The sequence below is a fragment of the Symsagittifera roscoffensis genome, chromosome 2, assembly GCF_963678635.1.
Source record: "Symsagittifera roscoffensis chromosome 2, txSymRosc1.1, whole genome shotgun sequence".
NCBI classification, from domain to species: domain Eukaryota; kingdom Metazoa; phylum Xenacoelomorpha; order Acoela; family Convolutidae; genus Symsagittifera; species Symsagittifera roscoffensis.
In genome coordinates this window covers 17,821,279-17,841,369 of record NC_087063.1, presented here as the reverse complement: position 1 = coordinate 17,841,369, position 20,091 = coordinate 17,821,279, and the positions used below count along the sequence as shown (strand labels likewise).

General features: G+C 34.5%; 1 protein-coding gene across 1 annotated transcript in view; it reads right to left on the bottom strand.

Annotated features, from left to right (window-relative positions):
• Window positions 1–13,918, bottom strand: part of LOC134839029 (Na(+)/citrate cotransporter-like) — a 54,652-nt gene extending 40,734 nt beyond the window's left edge. Inside the window, exons 1-7 of the mRNA XM_063854425.1 lie at window positions 13,707–13,918; window positions 13,375–13,484; window positions 12,901–13,042; window positions 3,308–3,499; window positions 2,878–3,025; window positions 2,008–2,158; window positions 816–1,131 (exon numbers count right to left, since the gene is read on the bottom strand). Of these exons, the coding sequence (XP_063710495.1) occupies window positions 816–1,131; window positions 2,008–2,158; window positions 2,878–3,025; window positions 3,308–3,499; window positions 12,901–13,042; window positions 13,375–13,484; window positions 13,707–13,788 (1,141 nt within the window). The 5' untranslated portion in view covers window positions 13,789–13,918. The remainder of the gene's footprint in view (window positions 1–815; window positions 1,132–2,007; window positions 2,159–2,877; window positions 3,026–3,307; window positions 3,500–12,900; window positions 13,043–13,374; window positions 13,485–13,706) is intronic.
• Window positions 13,919–20,091: the final 6,173 nt, after the last annotated feature.

The following is a 20,091-nucleotide window of genomic DNA, read 5'->3' as shown; positions in this document are numbered from 1 at the left end:
AAAACAAGGAAATTGAAAAAAAAAATCCATTTAAAAAAAATGAATTTGAATCCATTTTTAGTCCAATTTTGTTGTCTGAGCGTAACATGGAATCGATTATCTTTACAACATTCTAGACCACGAAAATCCATTATAATCGATTTGTCTTCACTTTTCTTAAATGCGGGAGAAATTCTCCGCCTAGAGAAAAAAAAATTTACGCTTTTCGCTAAATCTGAATCTGTATAGCTACAAATTCTGAATTTCGAAACTGAGAAAGTGTTTTGAATTATATCTTTAAAGCGGGCCTCGACTGAAAGGTTTTTTTAGCAGGTTTTAGCAGGTTCAATCACACTTGAGAAATTAATTTCAAAATTTCAAATTTTTTCATCTAGTTTGCATCTAATTATTTGCAATGATAACTGATTTGCATCTAGTTTTTTGCACTGGTTTTTGTACACTGATTCGACCCCCTGCCGACCCTAAGGGTCCGCCTTTGGTACGTTTTAAGAAATCCATTTTTTGCCGACCGACCTTAAAATTTATCTAAAGGCGCCTTCGCCTTCGGCGCCAATATAGACTAACTTTGAGGGGGATTGCGCGCCAAAAAAAACGCACTTTTTTGTCAAAATGTTTCAAAAAGTGCCTGAAAACGGCTTTTTTGACCTATTTTTTCAAAAAATTGCCTGCGGCGCAGAAAATTTGGCCAAAACAGGGACTTTTTAGTGCTTAAGAAGAGCTCGGAAAATCAATTTGGTCGACCTAAAAAAAAAAGGTCGTCAAAATTTTTGAAAATCCGCCTACTAAAATTCATCAACTTAGTAAAATAAAATTACCTGGTATGCACTTTGGTGACCTAAAGATCCAAAGAAGGGCCAAGGTCACAAAAGCCACAGTTACTATCTTTTCAGCCGGTTTCCAACATCCCAAGTCTCTATAATGTTCGTTTATAACCTCCTTGAACGATCTTTCATGACCTTCGGGTGAGCCAACTTTTAATTCAAGCTGCGTATTAAGTTCAAGGTCAGTTGAGTTTGCTTTAGTGAAATTGTGCATTTGGACAGTGTAGAGTAGAGTCCACGCGACGAACAAGCAGATTAATGATTCGGGGAAAGAATACATCATGAATGTTCCAAAGTTGAATCCAGTGGTCTAAAATTTAAAAGCATGCATACTTCTGAGCTACAATGGAGACCTACAAGAAAGCCGAAGGGGAAAATTTGGAAAAATTTGGCAACCAGAACTGACGGAAGAGAGATGGTCATCCATTCTCAAAGTCCCGCTACACACTGGTATAGTTTTATTTAGTATGGCAAATACCGATATACATCATTTTAAACAATCGTATTTAAAACCTTTTCAATGAATGCTACACAAGGACCTTACGACGAGCAAATTTCTCTGAGGTAATGCCCTAGGAAAATGACAGTAATATAGAAGGAAAAACTCCAAACAGAAGCATACACACAATCACAGAATCGTTTTGGACTAAATTTTTTGAACCTAACTAACATGGTGGAGGTATTAGATATGCCCTTAAACTTAAGAGAGGCGAAATATGGGAGCGTCGAGTCAAAATTTGGGTCTTTTCTGTTATGGGGTCCAAAACTGGCTGATTCGATTTTTGCTTGAAAAATGAAGCATAGTGTTTTTTGGATCTCTTTGGTTGAAAACAATTACTACGTAAGGCATCTGAAGCTAATTTCATAAAGAAATTGGTTTTGACAATTTTTTTTCGGACCGTGTAAGAGAAAAAAAACCCTATAATTTTCCAAATCAATTAAATACCCCCCCCCCCCCCCCCCAAAAAAAATACCAAGTTAAGTTCGTCCGCACCACCATTTAATTTTATCAAAATTGGTTAGCGTTCAAGTACTCGATTCTGCTTGGCTGAAACATACAAATAAGAATCAAGTTAAAATCATCTCCCTAAAACGGTCGTCAAGGATAACTTTTGTCTTTTTTTTTATCTCTGACACTTTTAGTGACCAATTTTTTGGGAGAGAATGTCAACTTGGTTCAGTTTACCTTTCCATAGAAGTCTTCAATGTTTCCCAATAAGAGTGCATTGGGGGCTGTGCCTGTGATAGTTGCAGTACCTCCTATGCTACACGAGTAGGCCACACCCAACATGAGACCCCGCTTGAATTTCAGGAACTCCGAATCTTTTGCGTCATGACTGAAAAAAATAAAACCAAACTGCTTGTTTGAATTTTTTGGATTTCATTCTCTGGTACTCTTGCGTTATAGCCCCTTAGTAAATAATGCCTTAGTAAAACAAAAACAAGCAAAATTATCGACTTACCACAGATTGGGAGGGCGCTATTAAACCTGAAGGTCAGTTTTCAAGCGCCTCGAGCTGAAAATAGTGAAAATAACGAACGTTATGCGCGCATAGCAAGATATGTTGATGACCGGAAATTTACGTAAGTTTGGGCTTATAAATTTGGAAATATAACTTGGAGTTAATTAGCAGAAAGACCTTTTCAGGTAGCTTTTGGAGGGTTTTGAAGAGATAAATCAACTTTTTTCGGCGCTCGCTCCCCCCTCAAAATTAGTATAACGTTGGCGCTAAAGGCGCCTTTGGAAAACTTTTAAAGGTATCAAAGTAAATTCACTACTGAACTTGCCCCATTGTCGAATCAAAAAATACTTAGACAAGATCAAATTTTTTCTCAACACAAGTTATAAATCGTATTAATTTATCAGAATGTGATCTTGTATCACAGAACCAAGATCTTATAAAAAAACGGAGAATACTAAAATTTGATATTTGTTTCTCGGTGTAATTATGTTCTATAGTCGAAAACGATCTTCTTGAAAACAGGTGTAATATGACTTTCTAACATTAATGATTTTTAGCTACAAGTTTGACAAGCATTTACGAAGAAAACTTACGAATCAATAGTTGTTTCTGTGACTTCGTCCAAATTGCCGGCTGCAAGTTCACCGACCTCGCCATTAATGACAATAACATCACTGTGTCTGTCGTATTGCACTCTTTTTTTCTCGGGCTGTTCATGCTCGCTCGTATCAAGATTTAGTCCTTAAGATAAACAATATTTTTACGGAGCGTCGACTAACAACTCTTCAACATATACAAATACTATGAACTTGCTTAAAAAAACTATCATATATTTTTTTTCAAATGCAAAAGCGATACTTTTTGTTTGCTTATTTGATTTTACCATTTATTGTATACCATTTGAAAATACCATTTATTCTTGTGAACTAATTTTTATAATTAATTCTAATTGTTTTTTTTTGATAACGCAAAACTAGCCCCATGGTTTCAGTGTCAGAAACCTGTGAAACAGTTGAAAATTACCTTGTTTTTCCTTATTCTTTGTCATTTTTTTCTTCTGGTTCTTCGGGTCCAGTTCATTGGCTACTGCAGCGGCTATGGGCACTAGCATTGAGGTAGTGGCAGTGTTACTGATCCACATGGACAGGAACCAGCCAATCAGCATGAAGCTCATCAATACCATGCCCTTGTGACCCCCGAATACTGACAGAGTGGCTAATAAACACAGAGATGGTTTCAATTATCCCATCAGAACGAATTAAACTAAAGTTTGGTTTTTTTCTTTAGTTGAGCCAGTTTAAGACAAACGTGATGAGGGCTATAGTTTCTGACACCAAACGGTGCAAATAGTTTTGCAAAAATTGGACCCAAAACCTTTTCTCTAAAAAAACTGTGGCTTTCTGACTTGGTTTGCTCGATCAAAATTGCCCAAAAAGACATAATTTTTATTTACAATGCGAATAATTTTTTTTTGATTGTTTGCGGTTTTCTTGTTAAATATTGGTTGCCAATCACCTCACGTGATGGGTAGGTCGAAAATTAAATTGGGATAAAATTGGATAAAGTTTTCGTTTAAAAGCTTAGAACCGATATAGGATCCATATCTATGGCTTCAGATGACACCCCCCCCGTTGTATGCAGTAAACGTGTGAGGGCGGGGTTGCAAGCAAGGAGGTTTAAGCAGGGGAGGGTGGGTGGAAAAAAGGGGCATATACTGGAGGGACGACACGGCAAGACACAGGGAGGGAAAATAAAGATCATCAAAAAAATAACTAACAATTTATGAGAGAAATTGTGAAACAACAGATTTGAAAACATGATTTTTTAAACAAATCAAATCTGGTTTTATCTGTAATTTGTATCAAGCCAGAAGCAACTGTTCAGTTTTGATTTTTATTCCGACTTTTTATACGAAAGTAACAGAAAAATTGTGCTCGGGGTGGGTTTTTTTTTCTTCAGACAAATTTCGACTTTTTAACTAGCCATTTTGGACAGAATTTATTTTTTATCATTCAAAAAGTGTTGTTGTCCTGAGCTTAAATTTGAAAAGATATATCACCTGTGATCATTTTTTGTATAGTTATGGGAGTTTTAAGATTGCCATTTTGGCCAATTTGAGACAATTAACACGCGATATATTTCGCGCTATTAACGCGTAAGAGGAGATTTAATCCTGTTTAGAAATCAATCCAGATTGGTTGAAAGAAGCTTATTCGCCAAAACTGATTTGTTAAAATGAGCGAAGTTTTTTCTTTTGTACTTCAAATAACGTGTAGGCGATGGTTTCATGAAAAATTTTCAAAATTTAGATTTTTTTAAAAAATTTTTTATATTACATTTTAATTTTATTTTTTACCACTGCTCCATAAACCTTAAAAGGCAGTCGGAACATTCAGGGCTTCGCCCTGATACGAGCAGTCTTGTTTGTCATAAATGACTTGTACAAGGAGCGAAATCTATTCTTTTGTACTTTATATGGGGTGTGGAAAAAAATTTTCATTTTTTTTACATTTAATTTTTTTATGTTATTACTGCTCCATGAAACTTAAAAGGCAGTCGGTCTTCTCTCTGATACAAGCAGGCTTGTTAGTTAATTAGTTGCTATCAAATGTATAAACGTCCTGCTTTGTACAACACATCCACCAACAAATGACATGATGAAGGAAAACTACCGTTTGATAGACCTCAAACAATCCTATCTCTTAATTTTCAATTTGTACTCCTATGAGAAATATTGAAAACCAGCCGATCTGAATTTTTTGTTCCAAATGTATAGAAGACTAATTCAAATTCTAATCAATCACTGAGATAGCATTCAGAATGAAAATTATTGATAGATCTTAGAACAAAATACAATAGTTCAAAAACATATGTTCATAAATAGAGAGTATTCCATGTCGGGTAAAAACTTTCCCCCGAAGACTCTTTTGATTACGGAAATACTTACGGAGATTCGAAAAATAATTTCTGAATTATGAAATTTGGTTGAAAAGTTTTATAGCTATAATAACCATAAACAAGATTTTCATTTTGCAAAACGGGTTTGATAATTGATTTGTAATAGCTTATCAAATGATCTCGCGAAACATATTGCCTTTTTGTACATAAAATTTTGATTGTGAGTTGGAATGACAATTTTGATTCAATATAAAAATCTAAATAATTGCAACTGTGCTCACGCTTCATAGGAACACCTGCCAATTCCAAAATACGAGTCGTTCTGCACCCTGGAGTAGGCTGAACTGTTTTATTGAGGTTTAAGGCCAGGTGATTTGCAGATAACCGGTTATCAAGATAATCAAGATCAGTATCAGTACTAGAAAACCCAGAGCCCAGTGTGCTGATATTTGTATCGCTTGCAAAAAGAAACACCCGTGCACTGTTGCATGCGGCAAATCGTTAAAACAAATCAAGAATAACACAGGTCCTAAAATGGATCCTTGTGGTACTTCATAAGGAAGAAATCGCCACGATTAAGTAATATTTGCTATTTCAACACTTTGCTTACGATTACCCAATCAGTTCTCAAACTTTTTAGTGCAAAACCATTCGTTCCGTGAAAAGTTAGTTTTGTTGAGAAGAATTTGATGACCTAGGGTATCAAACGTTTCATTGAAATCATGAAAAAACGAAGATTTTTTTCCATAGACGAAAGAACTCTACCGGTGTAAAGTTTGAGAGCCTTTTACTTCATTTCTTTTTTCAATTTTCGTTTTAATGACTATCTCATTCCCCGCCTCCTATCTTGATTTACTCTTTTCCTTTTTTCTTTCACTACGACAATGATTACCCTGCTTATAGCTCTAGTTTTTCACCTTATGTGCATTTATATAAATCCAGGCATCAACTATGAATCAAAACCGAACCCCAGTGGTTCAAGTCTCAGATGTTAGCCATAATACCATGAACCCTAAGGAAATGATGAAACTACTCGATATTCGAATCAATGTTTTCCAAAAATATTCAACTCTGAAAACATGGGCTATGTATACAATTTCGTTTTCTGTTCATTTACTATTTATGTTATCAAACGCTTTATTGAGATCATAAAACAAAAACATGAGTTTTACCGCTAAACTAAAACACTCTGACAGCGTGAATTTGATAGCCTTATAATTCAATTTTTTTTTGGGTTTTTTTATGATTATTCCAATCCCCACCTCCTATCCTGCTTTAATCTTTTCCTCTTTTCGTTTCCGTACGACCCTGATAACCTTGCTTATAGCTCCGGTTTTTCATCTTTTCCATCTTTATCCAGGCATTAGCTATCAATCGAAACCGTATCCTATGGATTTAAGTCTAATGAGGTGTTAGACACTATATCATGAATCCTTAACAAAAGATAAAAAACCACGACTCCTTTTTTTCAAAATTATTTATTTCTGAAAACATGGGCTATGTCTATATTTTCATTTCTGTTAATTGTTTAATGTTATAAAGTAGCACTCCATTTGACTGTAGGTAAAGCTTCTTTGAACAATTTTCCAGCTTCTTTTGAAGTTTCTTCAAAATTTTTTATAGGCCCCACAGGTTAAATACTTAAGTTTTCAGATTTTAATGAATCATTGAGATAGCATTCAGAAAGAAAGATATTGATAGTTCAAAAACATTTGTTCATAAACAGAAAGTATTCCATGTCGAGTAAAATTTATTCGATATGGATTAAGGGGCAATTCGAATCTTTTCGTTTATGGAATTAAAGGAAGTTTGACTCAATTTTAGGCAGTGAGAAAACTTTTGCTTTCGATAGTTCCTCAGGAAAAATGCTCTGTGTAAAAAACAGGTTAATGAGGTGATACCTGGTGCAACGCAAACGTTTGAAGACTTAACTAGGATATTGCAAATGATACCATCACCAGATAAAGCTTTGTTAGGTATGTTTTTACGCAATTTGAGACTTCATTAAAAGTAACCTTACTCAGGGAGAACAAAAAACCCTGCGGTTAGTAATCGATAGACTCTAACAGTTTCAGATTTTTGCGACGTCCAAAACAACAGTTGTAGAAAATTTTTTAAGTTTCTACTACCTTTTGCTTCCAGAAAAAACTTCTGGACTCAGCGCACGCTATAGCAGGAAATAATTCAGGTTTAATTGATCAACCCTTCAGATCGTTTAACAACGTAAACGCCTGTCTTGAGTTTCCGATGTAACTTTTAAACTTATTTTGTTTCAATGTTTCTTAGCTATCTTAATCTTTTTTTTTTTCAAAGTTGAAACTCATTATCTCTATTTTCACCATCAAGATTTTGTGCAACCGATTTTTTTTAGTTCTTAAATTTTTCATGCGGTTTGTGAACCATTTTGGTAATGTTTTCTCTGACACAACTTCTATTTAACTGGAGCACAATTATTTACTGCTTCAGGGAAAACTGTTAATAAGTTTTGAACAATGGAATTACATAGTCCGATACGTTGTGTTGTGGTAAAAAAAAACGACATTCAATTTTTTCAAGCTTTTGCAAAAGGAACTTCTCTAGAAAGTTCAGATGGACTCTTAAATATATAATCTATACAAAGGGTGGGCAAAAATTTTTGACAATGATTGCTCAAACTTTCAGGTTTCAAAATTGTCCGAAATGCATTATTTCGTTTTTGATGGCAAAGTGGTCAGTTAATGTAGCTGAATGATTTTAGGTACTGGCGTCGGCTCCTTCAATTAGAAATCAAAACCTTTCGATTTGATTGTTTTAGTGGAACTGTTTGTGGTGAGATTTTGTTTTGGCATTTCAATGTGGAATTTTCCTCACAAAATATGCTGTATGGACTCTAATGAAAAATTTTCTTGTAGGTCATCCATATCTTCAACAAATTACACGTTGATGTTTCTTGTTTTTTCTTTGTAAATTGTCGTTGAGTTTAAGCTTAAATCTTTTACATTCAAGTTACTAGATAATGAATCGTCCAATGATATAGATTGGTCTTTCAGAATCCAATCTCCTTCAAGTGTTTATATTACTACAACCCCCCTATGTAGTCATGTGTCTTAAGCCTAAGCTCCTTATAATCTATTACAAGGGAGACTAGAAAGAGATTACTAGCGCCTCTTACCTTCAAATATTTTCTAAAAAGATCTAATCTTCACATGCATCAATGATAGTTTAGCACCAGGACAACTATCATTCTGATCCTTATTTTTAATTACAGGGGTTGTCATTTTGGGTTAAGAGATCGTCTTTGGCTTGAGTGCTGCTTCGAGCTACATTTTTTGCTGGTTGTAGTGCGCTGATGATGGTATGTGCCAATTCTTTGTTGATTCTCTATGTTAACTCTTTCTGAGGAGTGAGAATGCGTACTTTTTTTTGCATTACTAAAATATGGAATATTGCCTAGTTTTTGATATATATGGTTGAAAATTTTGGTTTCTCTAGACAGTCCTTCCAGTTTGTGATATCCATTGCGTTATTGTCATTTTCTTTTTTTCCACAGTTAGACGATGAGGTAGTTCTTCATGGACAGTATTCGGCACAAACGAGTTTAGTTCATAGAGAGTTTTTATTTGCACTGCACCATTAGAAGGGTTAACTGGATCTCTGGCGTAAACATTTGTTTGTGGGTGTACAGCAGTACTCCCAAACGCCTCGCACTTACTCATTTCTGTCTGTCAGGTGGTGCAAGTTATTCTTCAAGCATAATTGGCACAATCCGTGAAGTTTGTAGTGAAATCAGCCACAATTTTTCCTCCATATAATATCCCTGATCGCAGGGAAAATAAATTCAAGAAAAAACGATGATTTGTTGTTGCTACTCCAGAGATAACAGGCTGTAAAAATTGAAGTATTGAGATTTTTTTCAGTTGATTTCTTAGTAACTGCAGAACATCGGACAGATGATGTGGTCCATTTACTAAGTTGACAAACATCAAGCACATCTCCCGTGAAAATTTCGCTAACTCTACACATCGTGATTGTTGTTCACATTATCAACTAATTTTGACACTATTTTACTCTGCTTCTCTTCTAGTATTTGAGTTTCTGATTGTTAAAATTCAATGAGGTTCAGTAGTTTTCTTATTCTATCGAGAAAATTCATTTCTTGAGGTTTAAAGAAATACCATCACCAGATAATGCTTTGTTAGGTATGTTTTATACGCAATTTGAGACTTCATTAAAAGTAACTTTACTCAGGGAGAAGAAAAACCCTGCGGTTAGTGATCGATAGACTCTAACAGTTTCAGATTTTTCGCGACGTCCAAAACAACAGTTGTAGAAAGTTCTTTAAGTTTCAACTACTTTTTGCTGCCAGAGAAAACTGCTGGACTCAGCGCACGCTATAGCAGGAAATAATTCAGGTTTAATTGAGCTACCCTTCAGATCGTTTAACAACGTAAACACCTGTCTTGAGTTTCCGATGTAACTTTGAAACTTAATTTGATTCAATGTTTTTTAGCTATCTTAATCTTTTTTTTTCAAATTTGAAACGCATTATCTCTTTTTTCGCCCTATCACTATCAAAATTTTGTGCAACCAATTTTTTTTAATTTGTAAATTTTTCATGCGGTTTGTGAACCAATTTGGTAATGTTTTCTCTGACACAACTTCTATTTAACTGGAGCACAATTTATTACTGCTTCAGGGAAAACTGTTAATAAGTTTTGAACAATGGAATTACATAGTCCGATACGTTGTGTTGTGGCAAAAAAACGACATTCGTTTTTTGCAAGCTTTTGCAAAAGGAACATCTCTACAAAGTTCAGATGGACTCTTAAAAATCTAATCTATACAAAGGGTGGGCAAAGATTTTTGACAATGATTGCTCAAACTTTCAGGTTTCAAAATTGTCCGAAATGCATTATTTCGTTTTTGATGGCAAAGTGGTCAGTTAATGTAGCTGAGTGATCTTAGATACTGGCGTCGGCTCCTTCAATTAGAAATCAAAACCCTTCGATTTTACTATATTAGTGGAACCGTTTGTGGTGAGATTTTATTTTGGCATTTCAATTTGGAATTTTCCTCACAAAATATGCTGTATGAACTCTAATGAAAAATTTTCTTGTAGGTCATTCATATCTTCAACAAATTACACGTTGATGTTTCTTGTTTTTTCTGTGTAAATTGTCGTTGAGTTTAAGCATAAACCTTTTACATTCAAGTTACTAGATAATGAATCGTCCAATGATATAGATTGGTCTTTCAGAATCCAATCTCCTTCAAGTGTTTATATCACTACAACCCCCCTATGTAGTCATGTGTCTTAAGCCTAAGCTCCTTATAATCTATTACAAGGGAGACTAGAAAGAGATTACTAGCGCCTCTTACCTTCAAATATTTTCTAAAGAGATCATCTAATTTTCACATGCATCAATGATAGTTTAGCACCAGGACAACTATCATTCTGATCCTTATTTTTAATCACAGGGATTGTCATTTTTATGTTAAGAGATCCTCTTTGGTTTGAGAGCTGCTTCGAGCTACATTTTTACTGGTTGTAGTGCGGTGATGATGGTATGTGCCAATTCTTTGTTGATTCTCTATGTTAGCTCTTTCTGCCTATTTTGATCAAGGAGTGACAATGCGTACTTTTTTTTGCATTACTAAAATATGGAATAGTGCCTAGTTTTTGCTATATGGTTGAAAGTTTTGGTGACTCTAGACAGTCCTTCCAGTTTGTGATATCCATTGCGTTGTTTTCACTGTCTTTTTTTCCACAGTTAAACGATGAGGTAGTTCTTCTTGGACAGTATTCGGCACAAACGAGTTTAGTTCATGGAGAGATTTTATTTGCACTGCCCCATTAGAAGGGTTAACTGGATCTCTGGCGTAAACATTTGTTTGTGGGTGTACATCAGTACTCCTAAACGCCTCGCTCTTACTCATTTCTGTCTGTCAGGTGGTGCAAGGCATTCCTCAAGCATAATTGGCAAATTCAGTGAAGTTCGTACTGAATTCAGCCACAATTTTTCCTCCATATAATATCCCTGTTCGCAGGGAAAATAAATTCAAGAAAAATCGATGATTTTTTGTTGCTACTCAAGAGATAACAGGCTGTAAAATTTGAATCATTGAGATTTTTTTCAGTTGATTTCTTAGTAACTGCAGAACATCGGACAGATGATGTGGTCCATTTTCTAAGTTGACAAATATCAAGCACATCTCCCGTGAATTTTTCGCTAACTCTACACATCGTGATTGTTGTTCACATTATCAATTAATTTTGACACTATTTTACTTTGCTTCTCTTCTAGTATTTGAGTTTCTGATTGTTGAAATTCAATGAGGTTCAGTAGTTTTCTTTTTCTATCGAGAAAATTCATTTCTTGAGGTTTAAATTGATAGCTTCTCTGATTTCATGAACTTCGGGAAATTCAAATTGATGATCATTCATTTCTGGAACTATTTAATAGATTTATCACAGCAATTACGCTAATAAGCTTCCTTTTAGTTTTTGTAAAACTCTGGGAATTTGGAAGAAGCCACTTTGGCATTGTTCTGGAATGGGTAGCTTTCATTCATAAAGCTGAGGGCGTAACGCAAAATTTTTTTGAGTGTTGAATTATCCCGCACAACAAAATCGTTTTAAATTTAAATGAGGCGGCAGGTTAATTGGTCGTGTTAAGTTTGTACAACTCAAACTTTCACTCATGTTGTTTGATACTGGTATATTTTTTCAAATTTTTTTGTACTAAAAATTATTCGATATGGATTAAGGGGCAATCCGAATATTCAGGGTTTTGCCCTGATATTCGAGTAGTCTTGTTTTTCCTTCTAATCTTTTGGTTAAGAAAATGGTTTTTTGATTAAAAACAAAATCCAGTTTTACCTGTTTTCAGGCGCGAATTTAGAGGATTGCGAGAGGGGGATGCAGACGCTCCTCCTTCTCAGAGATTCGACCACCTGAGCAACCAAAGGAACCCCCCTTTTTGAATTATTTAGTGAAGTCCATTTTTGGGCGACAAGCCTTTTCTTTTTTTTGAAGGAGCCTTGGTTGCCGATATATACTAAGTTTGAGGAAGCCGAGTGAAAAGAAATACGGGTTTTTGGTCAAATTTTCCAAAACCGGCCTTCATTGAGGTTTTCGAGGCAATTTAAGCCATTTGGTACTTTTTAAAGGCACTTAAGTCAATTTTGATGTCTGTTAGGACCTGTGACAAAACTCTCAAATTTTTTTTCTTCAGTTATTCGAAAGTTTGAAGAAAAAATTTGTTTAAAAAAACGATTGAAAACATAGATTTTTAGCGTAGATTTTAGATCGTTTTAAATTGATTTAAGTTTGATCTAAATCCATCTGATTTTTTTATGATCAACGTACTTTTTAACACTTGAATCGATCTCAATTTAATCTGCTTAAATTTTTTATGCTACAATCGGTTTCAATCAATTTTTGTGCGGGCCAGCTTTTTAGGAAAAACTTTTGAAAGTTACATGTAATTCTTAATTCAGGGCCCAACAGCGGTTCTTCAGCAAAGTTCTTTCTCTTGCGGATAAATCGTCTTAATTCATAAGAAATGTTTGAATCCCACAACTTAAAGTTTGTTGTAATAATCCTGAATGATTTCGACAAAAAAAACTTGTAAGATTCTAACAAGAAAAGCTCTAGGCTGCAAGCTTTGCAAGTTTTGGTCAATCTGGGTATACCTACTCGATTCTATGTTGAGATAACAATAATAACTAGATCTGACCTAGGGCAATACGCTTGTGTACATTCCAGTGTTCAATTGAGACCGCGAACATTAACCCCCCAAATAGGAGGACAGTTGTGTCTTTGAGGTATTGTGTCGCCACTATCTTTGCATCCGAAATTTCCAACACCGGAAACAACACCTGAAAAAATAAATTGGAAAGAAAAGTGAATCTCAAAAAACAATCTGAAAATTTATTAGCTGAATAAAAAATTGGTTCAAAAAGGATAGACTGCTCTTTTTTAACAATTCTGTCCAACTAATTTTTTAGAGATATACCCATATATGATTCCATAAAACATTGAGAACAAACATGTGAATTTTTTGCTTTGTTTCAGAAAGCTTGTGACCCTTTTGCCTTTTTCAAAATTTTGCGCTGGTTGTCAATATTTTTGGTTTCGATTAGATTTTTTTCTGCAATTTGTCTCGTATGAATGATGAATTGCTCCAAAGTTGACTGTGTGCTGAACTAACCAGAGGAAGCATGGCTGTGAGTGGGAGGGGTAACAGCTCGAACATCCAGAGGCAGGACATCAACAGCACTACAAGACCACATCTAATTTCCAGGTGGGGGGTGGCCAGACCTAATTATTACCAATTAAATTTACCAATTAAGTTATTGCCAATAAAACCTTAAAAAAGTTATAGCAAAACGCATCAGTTTTGTGTGATGGGAAAATTTGGAGTAAATATTTAAATTAAGTTTTTCTTAACATATACTTTTTAAAAGGCGCCTCTTTGAAACGATTAAATAGTGAATTAAATAGTAGGAAAAAGATAAAAAGTCAAGTTATTAAAAAGCAAACCTGAAATTATGACGGTTATGACACTCAAAACATTGAAAATTAAAATGGAAAATTCTTTGTTTTTTTTAATGAAACTCATCATCTCTGAAAAAGACAGTTTGTTTTATTTTTTTCAATAGCCGAATTAAGGTTTTTGTTTCAAATTCAATTTCAGGTACAGAATTTTGATAGTAATATTGCACTAAATATAAAGATGGAGTTTGATGTCGTTATCGTAATAACAATTGCAAACAAAAAGCTTTATGAACACATCTGGATAACAAGATTTTCATAAAATTGGAATCTAGAAACAACTTAAAATACTATAATCTTAAAATAAGAATACTATAATCCTCATATAAAACTCTATAAACTTCAAACAGCTCTTATCGGACTAAATCCTAAAGTCAATGGGTTTTGTGTATGTTTTGAGCCGTTTCTAATCACACATCGATATGAAAAACCAAAAAATTGATCTTAACTTTAACAGAATGAAAACAAAACACACTTCGAACAGTTAAAATCATTTATATCCTGATTGTACGCATTTATTCACGTGATTTTAATTATTTGCACCTAGTTCTGGTTTGCTTGGCCACAAGCTATTCATTTGTTAGGTCCAGTAAATATCTTGCTCGAGATCAATTTTAAACGTTTTGTATTTAAGAAACGAAACGGTCACAAAACAATTTCCACAGGGTAAAAACCGGCGCAAAAAATCCCACTCTGACAAAGATGCGGCCCTGGAACATAAAATCGAACATTGACAATTTGTTTTTCTACTTGTGAAGAAGGTGATTGAATATTTGTGCTCCTGGGTGGTTTTTTCTCCAGACAAAACTCCCTTTTTGACTAGCTATTTTGAAGGTATTGTACAAAATTACCTTTAGCAAGCTATTCGATTTTTTTATTGATATGTTGCTAGATGTTGATTACCTTACTTCTTACTTTGGGTACATAGCCTAGGTTGGGGGGGGGGGGTGATTTGATAGTAAAAATCTGAAGAGTTTCTGACATTACGAGCCCAAACTGTGTATTTTGTGAATTGTAAGCGGATTGCGCAATATGCTAAAAACAGAATTGTCGCAGAACCCTCAACATTGCGATTTTTCTTTGCTCTTCTTTGCCATTTTGAATTCCACGGACAAATATTTAAATCACCGTATTGCTCCAAAAACAGGCATTTTTGCTGAATCTACAACACAATTTGTGTTATCCGAGACAAAATTTGCGGAATCCGGAACAGTTTGTGGAAAGCATAATCACATAAAAAAAATTTCTTTTTAGTAAACTCAAGCTGTCGTAGAATCCGCAATTGTAAGTGGAAATCGCAAATAGTGCTTAGAGTTGAGATATGCGGCCTTGTCACAAAAATCAGGTTTGACACAAAAATTAGAGCTAAGATCCGTCATATCTAAAACGACAAGTAAATATAATATGGGTTCATGATGACTTCAAATTAGTTTTCTGCTATAATTTCTGATAGGGTACCTTGTATCGGATAAGTTAACTCTTAGTCTGTTCTTATTTTTTTGAATAAATCATCAATGCAGCATTTGATGTTACCTTTTCATTGAACTAAATTTGGTTTTCATATGATAGAACTCTTATCAAAATTGAGAATCTAATTGAACTCTTAACTCAAAATTATGTTGTATCAATCAAAATCAAAAATTTCAATCAAAAATCAAATTTCCACCAAAAATGTTGGACATTTCCTATTAGGAAAAAAGTTTGTTAGCTAGCATAAAATAGTAAGAAAATAATACATGCTGGCTTTGTCCATCAAGCCCAATACCGGAAAAAACAGGGGTGGTATAGAAGCATAGTTATTGTTTCCAACTCTTGTAACAGTTACTACAGGTTAGATGACGTCAAAAACGGAGAACTTGTCGAGTAGACCTCAATGGAGGATTTTCATAAAGTTGTCTGTGCAAGCTTAGTTTTGATTTGCCAAAACTGGTGAAAGCTAGAAAAAACATTGCAATTGTTAAATTAGAAATTTTTACTGCCAGTGGTGAAGTCGTTGTTTCTGTCAAATTTTGAGGACTAGGAGAAAAACTCAGTCAATACCTAGTTGCCTGGAGTATTCAATTTGCAAAATCGATGCAGAATTACTTTTTTTTTCGCGAAATTTCTTGGCTCCAGTCTGGAATTTTTAATAATTTTTGGCCTTTGATTAAATTGAATACTTTCAATACAAAACTTCAAGTTATCTTTCTGGCTTTTAAAAAAGTTTCACTTCATTGAATTTAGCATTTAACAATGTCAATCGCTTCGTGTTTTTTCACTTTTTGTAGTTATCTCAAAACGTCAGTAAAATTGAAAAAACCCATAGTGTTTGGCAGCATACGTTTAAGATAGATTCTCATCAATTGTATAGATCAAAAGTTAAATGTCTAGAAATTCTGATTTCTCGTTTGCATCAATTTTTTGTTACTAGTTGTGATGTTTCTCGTGTAATTGCTTAAATAGCGATAATGTGTCCAGCAAAACAAAACAATTGACAAATGGCTAGAGAGACTTTTTGTGATCAGAAAAGTTGTCAAAATTATTGATTCCAATGTCGCCCTAAAACACCAACTTGAATTGTAAATCGATTCTATATCCGTTAGGTTCTCAATTTTAGAAAAGTGTTTGTGTGTTGCGTTGCCCACCACTACAAAAGTGAAAAACAGTTGATTGTTTTTGCACTAAAATGCGTTCCACTGATTGACAGAAAAATTGTAACAATTTCAGTTCCATCTATCAATTTTTATTTTCCATAGACTTACCTCGAAATTTGAAATTCATATTTGTGCTTTTTCACATTCAAGCTAGAAAGCGAACGAAAACGTTTTCACTTTTTTTCACTTTTTTCACGTTTTTCTCCTTAGCTAACAATGTTACTGGATTTGAAAACTTCTCAAATTATGAATGAAATTTGGCCATTAATTAGAATGCGACTGATAAGTGTTCTAGTGCTAAATTTAAAATTTCTCCGTAAACAGCAAAAGCAGTTAAAATTTTGCTTCTAAAAAATTTTTGTTAGAAGGCTAAGAATCTCAGCTAGATATTCATATTAGATTTTTGTTACTTAAAAAGGAATACAGATAGCTACTCAGCTACAAAAAAAAGAGTAACTCCAATTTTGTGCATTTTACTATATACAGTGCTGAGTTTTCGGTCAATTTTTGTCTAAGAGACTAATTTTGTTCTTTTTAATGCGAAACATAAACTGAGGACATGAGGACCTAGTGAGATGCTCAACATCTCAACGAATACTTTTAAATCCGAAGTTTCGAACTGCTTTTGCTGTTTACGGGCAATTTCTGGCATACAAACAATTCCCTGACGCCTTCTAATTATGTGGCCAAACTGCGCCTCAAAAACAGTTTTCAAGATTTTTAATTCAACTAGTGTCTAAAAAATAGCGTCATCCATCGTATATCAATTGTTGAAACGTGAAATTTTGTTAGTTCTTGAGAAACGGGACAAAAGTTAAAAAACATTCATTTTCTTGCTTGAAGCCTAAAAGAGGCAACTTCTATTTTTAGTGACTGTAGAATAAACAGCTGTACAAAAAACGTTAAATAAGTTACATATGTTGCAGCCGCAGTTGAGTTATTAGTACGTCTATATGGACTGTGGGCTTTTGCTCATGAAAAACAAAGGTGCATAACCAATTAACTCATGCAAAATTCTTACTTTTTGCAAATAAAAACGTGCAAAAAAGGTTATTATTAAAAGCTTTTAAACAATCAATGTTAGGACTAAAAAGATCTCATTAGAAAGAATTGAAAAACTGCTTTATCCGAGAAGCGTGCCACTCGGTATTAAAATTTAGCGTTTGATTGAATATTTTGTAACACTGTAATTACTTTTCTGTAGGCGCATTTTGTAGTGAAAGTTTAGCTGTAATCAATTTTTTAATCAAATTTTGCTCTTTGCAGCTTCCCTGTAGAGCAATTTTATCCTGATTTTTTTTACGAGGCCAAGCTTTGCACTGTACGCACAGTGTGGTGAGTGTAGGTCTTTGAAATCCAGAGAAAAAACTTTGATTTTGTTAAAATTTTATCAGAATGATCAAAGAAAACGGAAGATTAAATAGAAACAAAGATGCGGAATCAGATATTCACAAAACCCATAGTTTGGCATTGTAATAATTTACGAACCACAGTTTTTGTTGAAATTTAACTTTGAAGGGCTTCTAGCGCACCAGGTTCAAAAAATCTTCCTATTAAGAGCTGTTTTGGATAATCATTTTGACTAACGAAATTCCTAGCAATGATTTTTATAATCAATTTTTTTTCTGCCACTCTTAATCATTTTTGGAAAAATTTTGATTACCTATGCCATCTTAAGCTAAATTAGTTCATTCAAGTTCAATCAGTCTTCAACTGTCATTCATCTGCCTATCTCATGATTCTATTATTATTCAGGCAGGTACCGCTCTTAGGCGCAGTTTGTCACCTTGTTGGTTGACCTTTAGAACATAATTCTTGCCAAACTTTGAGAAATTCATTTGGTTTTGTTTTATTTCAATTGTTACTGAGCTCGTTTTAACCTGGCACAGCCAACACTTCTAACAACGGAAAAAAATCACCTGGGATTACATCCTTCTTGCTTCCTAGTTTTACAGAACCACACAAGATGTAGAAAATTTGGATCAACCGGTTTTAATGGGGGATTTTCGCGAAGCACGGAAGAAACCCACAATTATTTTAATACGACGGAGCCCTTACAACCGAACAAGTAACCGCGTTAGCCACTGAGGTGGACGGAAAGTATTTGCATAGATGGCAAACAAATACTAATTTCGAATCTCTACAACTTACCTTGTGAAAACGCGCTACCCAAGGCTTCGAAAATCCAAAATTAGAAGAAACAAATAAAATTGAAAAGAACGAAACGTTTCAATTCTCTTGTCTCGAAATTGAAGTCGTATATGGAATCAATTCACAGTCTGCATAAGTACCTACCGGCATTGTTCGCATATTTTGCAACACTTAGGTTACTATTTGGAAGAAAAAAATGGTTACACAAAAATGTCAAATGTCGTACGAAAATATGAAAAGACAAGTTGCTAATATAGTTGAAATAAGACACTATGACATATTCAAAGACATTAGAAAAATGTGTGCAATTTTTTTGGGACATTGGCCACTAGGTATGACGGCCGATATCATTTGCTTCGAGATATTCAAACACAGCGTAGAACAAACTTTCGACTAATGAGCTCGAAATGTTGGCGGTCGCTTTGGGGGTAGAAAAACTCCAAAACTGTCTTAGCCCACAAATTGTGGGTGATTACTGATAATAAAACGCTAATTATGTATGAGAAGTTTGTGAGAAAAGTGTGAGTCGAACGAAAACCACAAGCGAAATCATACTGGTTGATAAATAATCGAGAAACCCGAACAATGACACTACAACTATCAGCACAATCAGCACATATGATAGTATAATAACTAAAGCTGAAATTAATTCAACTGATTCTCAAAATGCTCCAAGGGACTAAATAACGGAGCTAGTAAGCCGCCAAGCAAGCAAACTACAGTTTGCAAATATTAATTTCAAATTACGCCAGCAGAAAGATTCTCGTCATGAAGGAAGAAATTAGCCAATCACAGGCCGAAAACTTGCATACACGGAAAATCATGCTAATAGTGAATTGGAAGGAAGAATCTTGAATTTCAAAGCCTTGACAAAAACAAATCCTGAAAAAATTGACAAAAAAGTCCCAGAAAAAAAAGTTTTTTGAAAAGTTCTTCCAGCCTAAAATTTAGGGACAATGAAACTGAATTATAACAAACGCCAATAATGCTGAACTCCATTACCAGAGAAACCCGAAACAATAAAATAAACACCATCTCCTCAATGAAACAACATTGAAGGGCGAAATGGTAACTTAGCCATGTCACTTCTAACCCGAGGTTATAAATTGATTAGCCACCCATTATCGTTACCAGACCGATTTAACTTGCATTTCGTAGAATCCCAGAAGGTGCACGCAGTGAACTAAAACAAGGCGACGTTTATGAACAATTTTTAAGTCAAAGAAAATGTTTTTTTTGAATGGATGATAAATTAGTTATCCTCACAAAGATGCCCACAGCAGGAAACAATCGGATCCAATTTTAGCATCACGAGAAGACGAAAATGTTTACCACTGCTAAAGACAAATAGTACTATTACGTTAACCGTTCAATTGCCTAGAGAACAGCAGGGTATAATCTTGCCGGTGAGAATCCCGAAAAGCTTTTCAAAAAAGCGCGATTTTGGATTAAACCCGAACCAAGGGCGCCAATTGATTCAAAACAAATAGATTTTTAGGGACCCATTAACTATTCAAATGAATGAAGAAAATTTTTTCCAAATAGCACTGTACCATTTTTCTTGCTGGCCCTCGGCGGTAGTTTGCGGA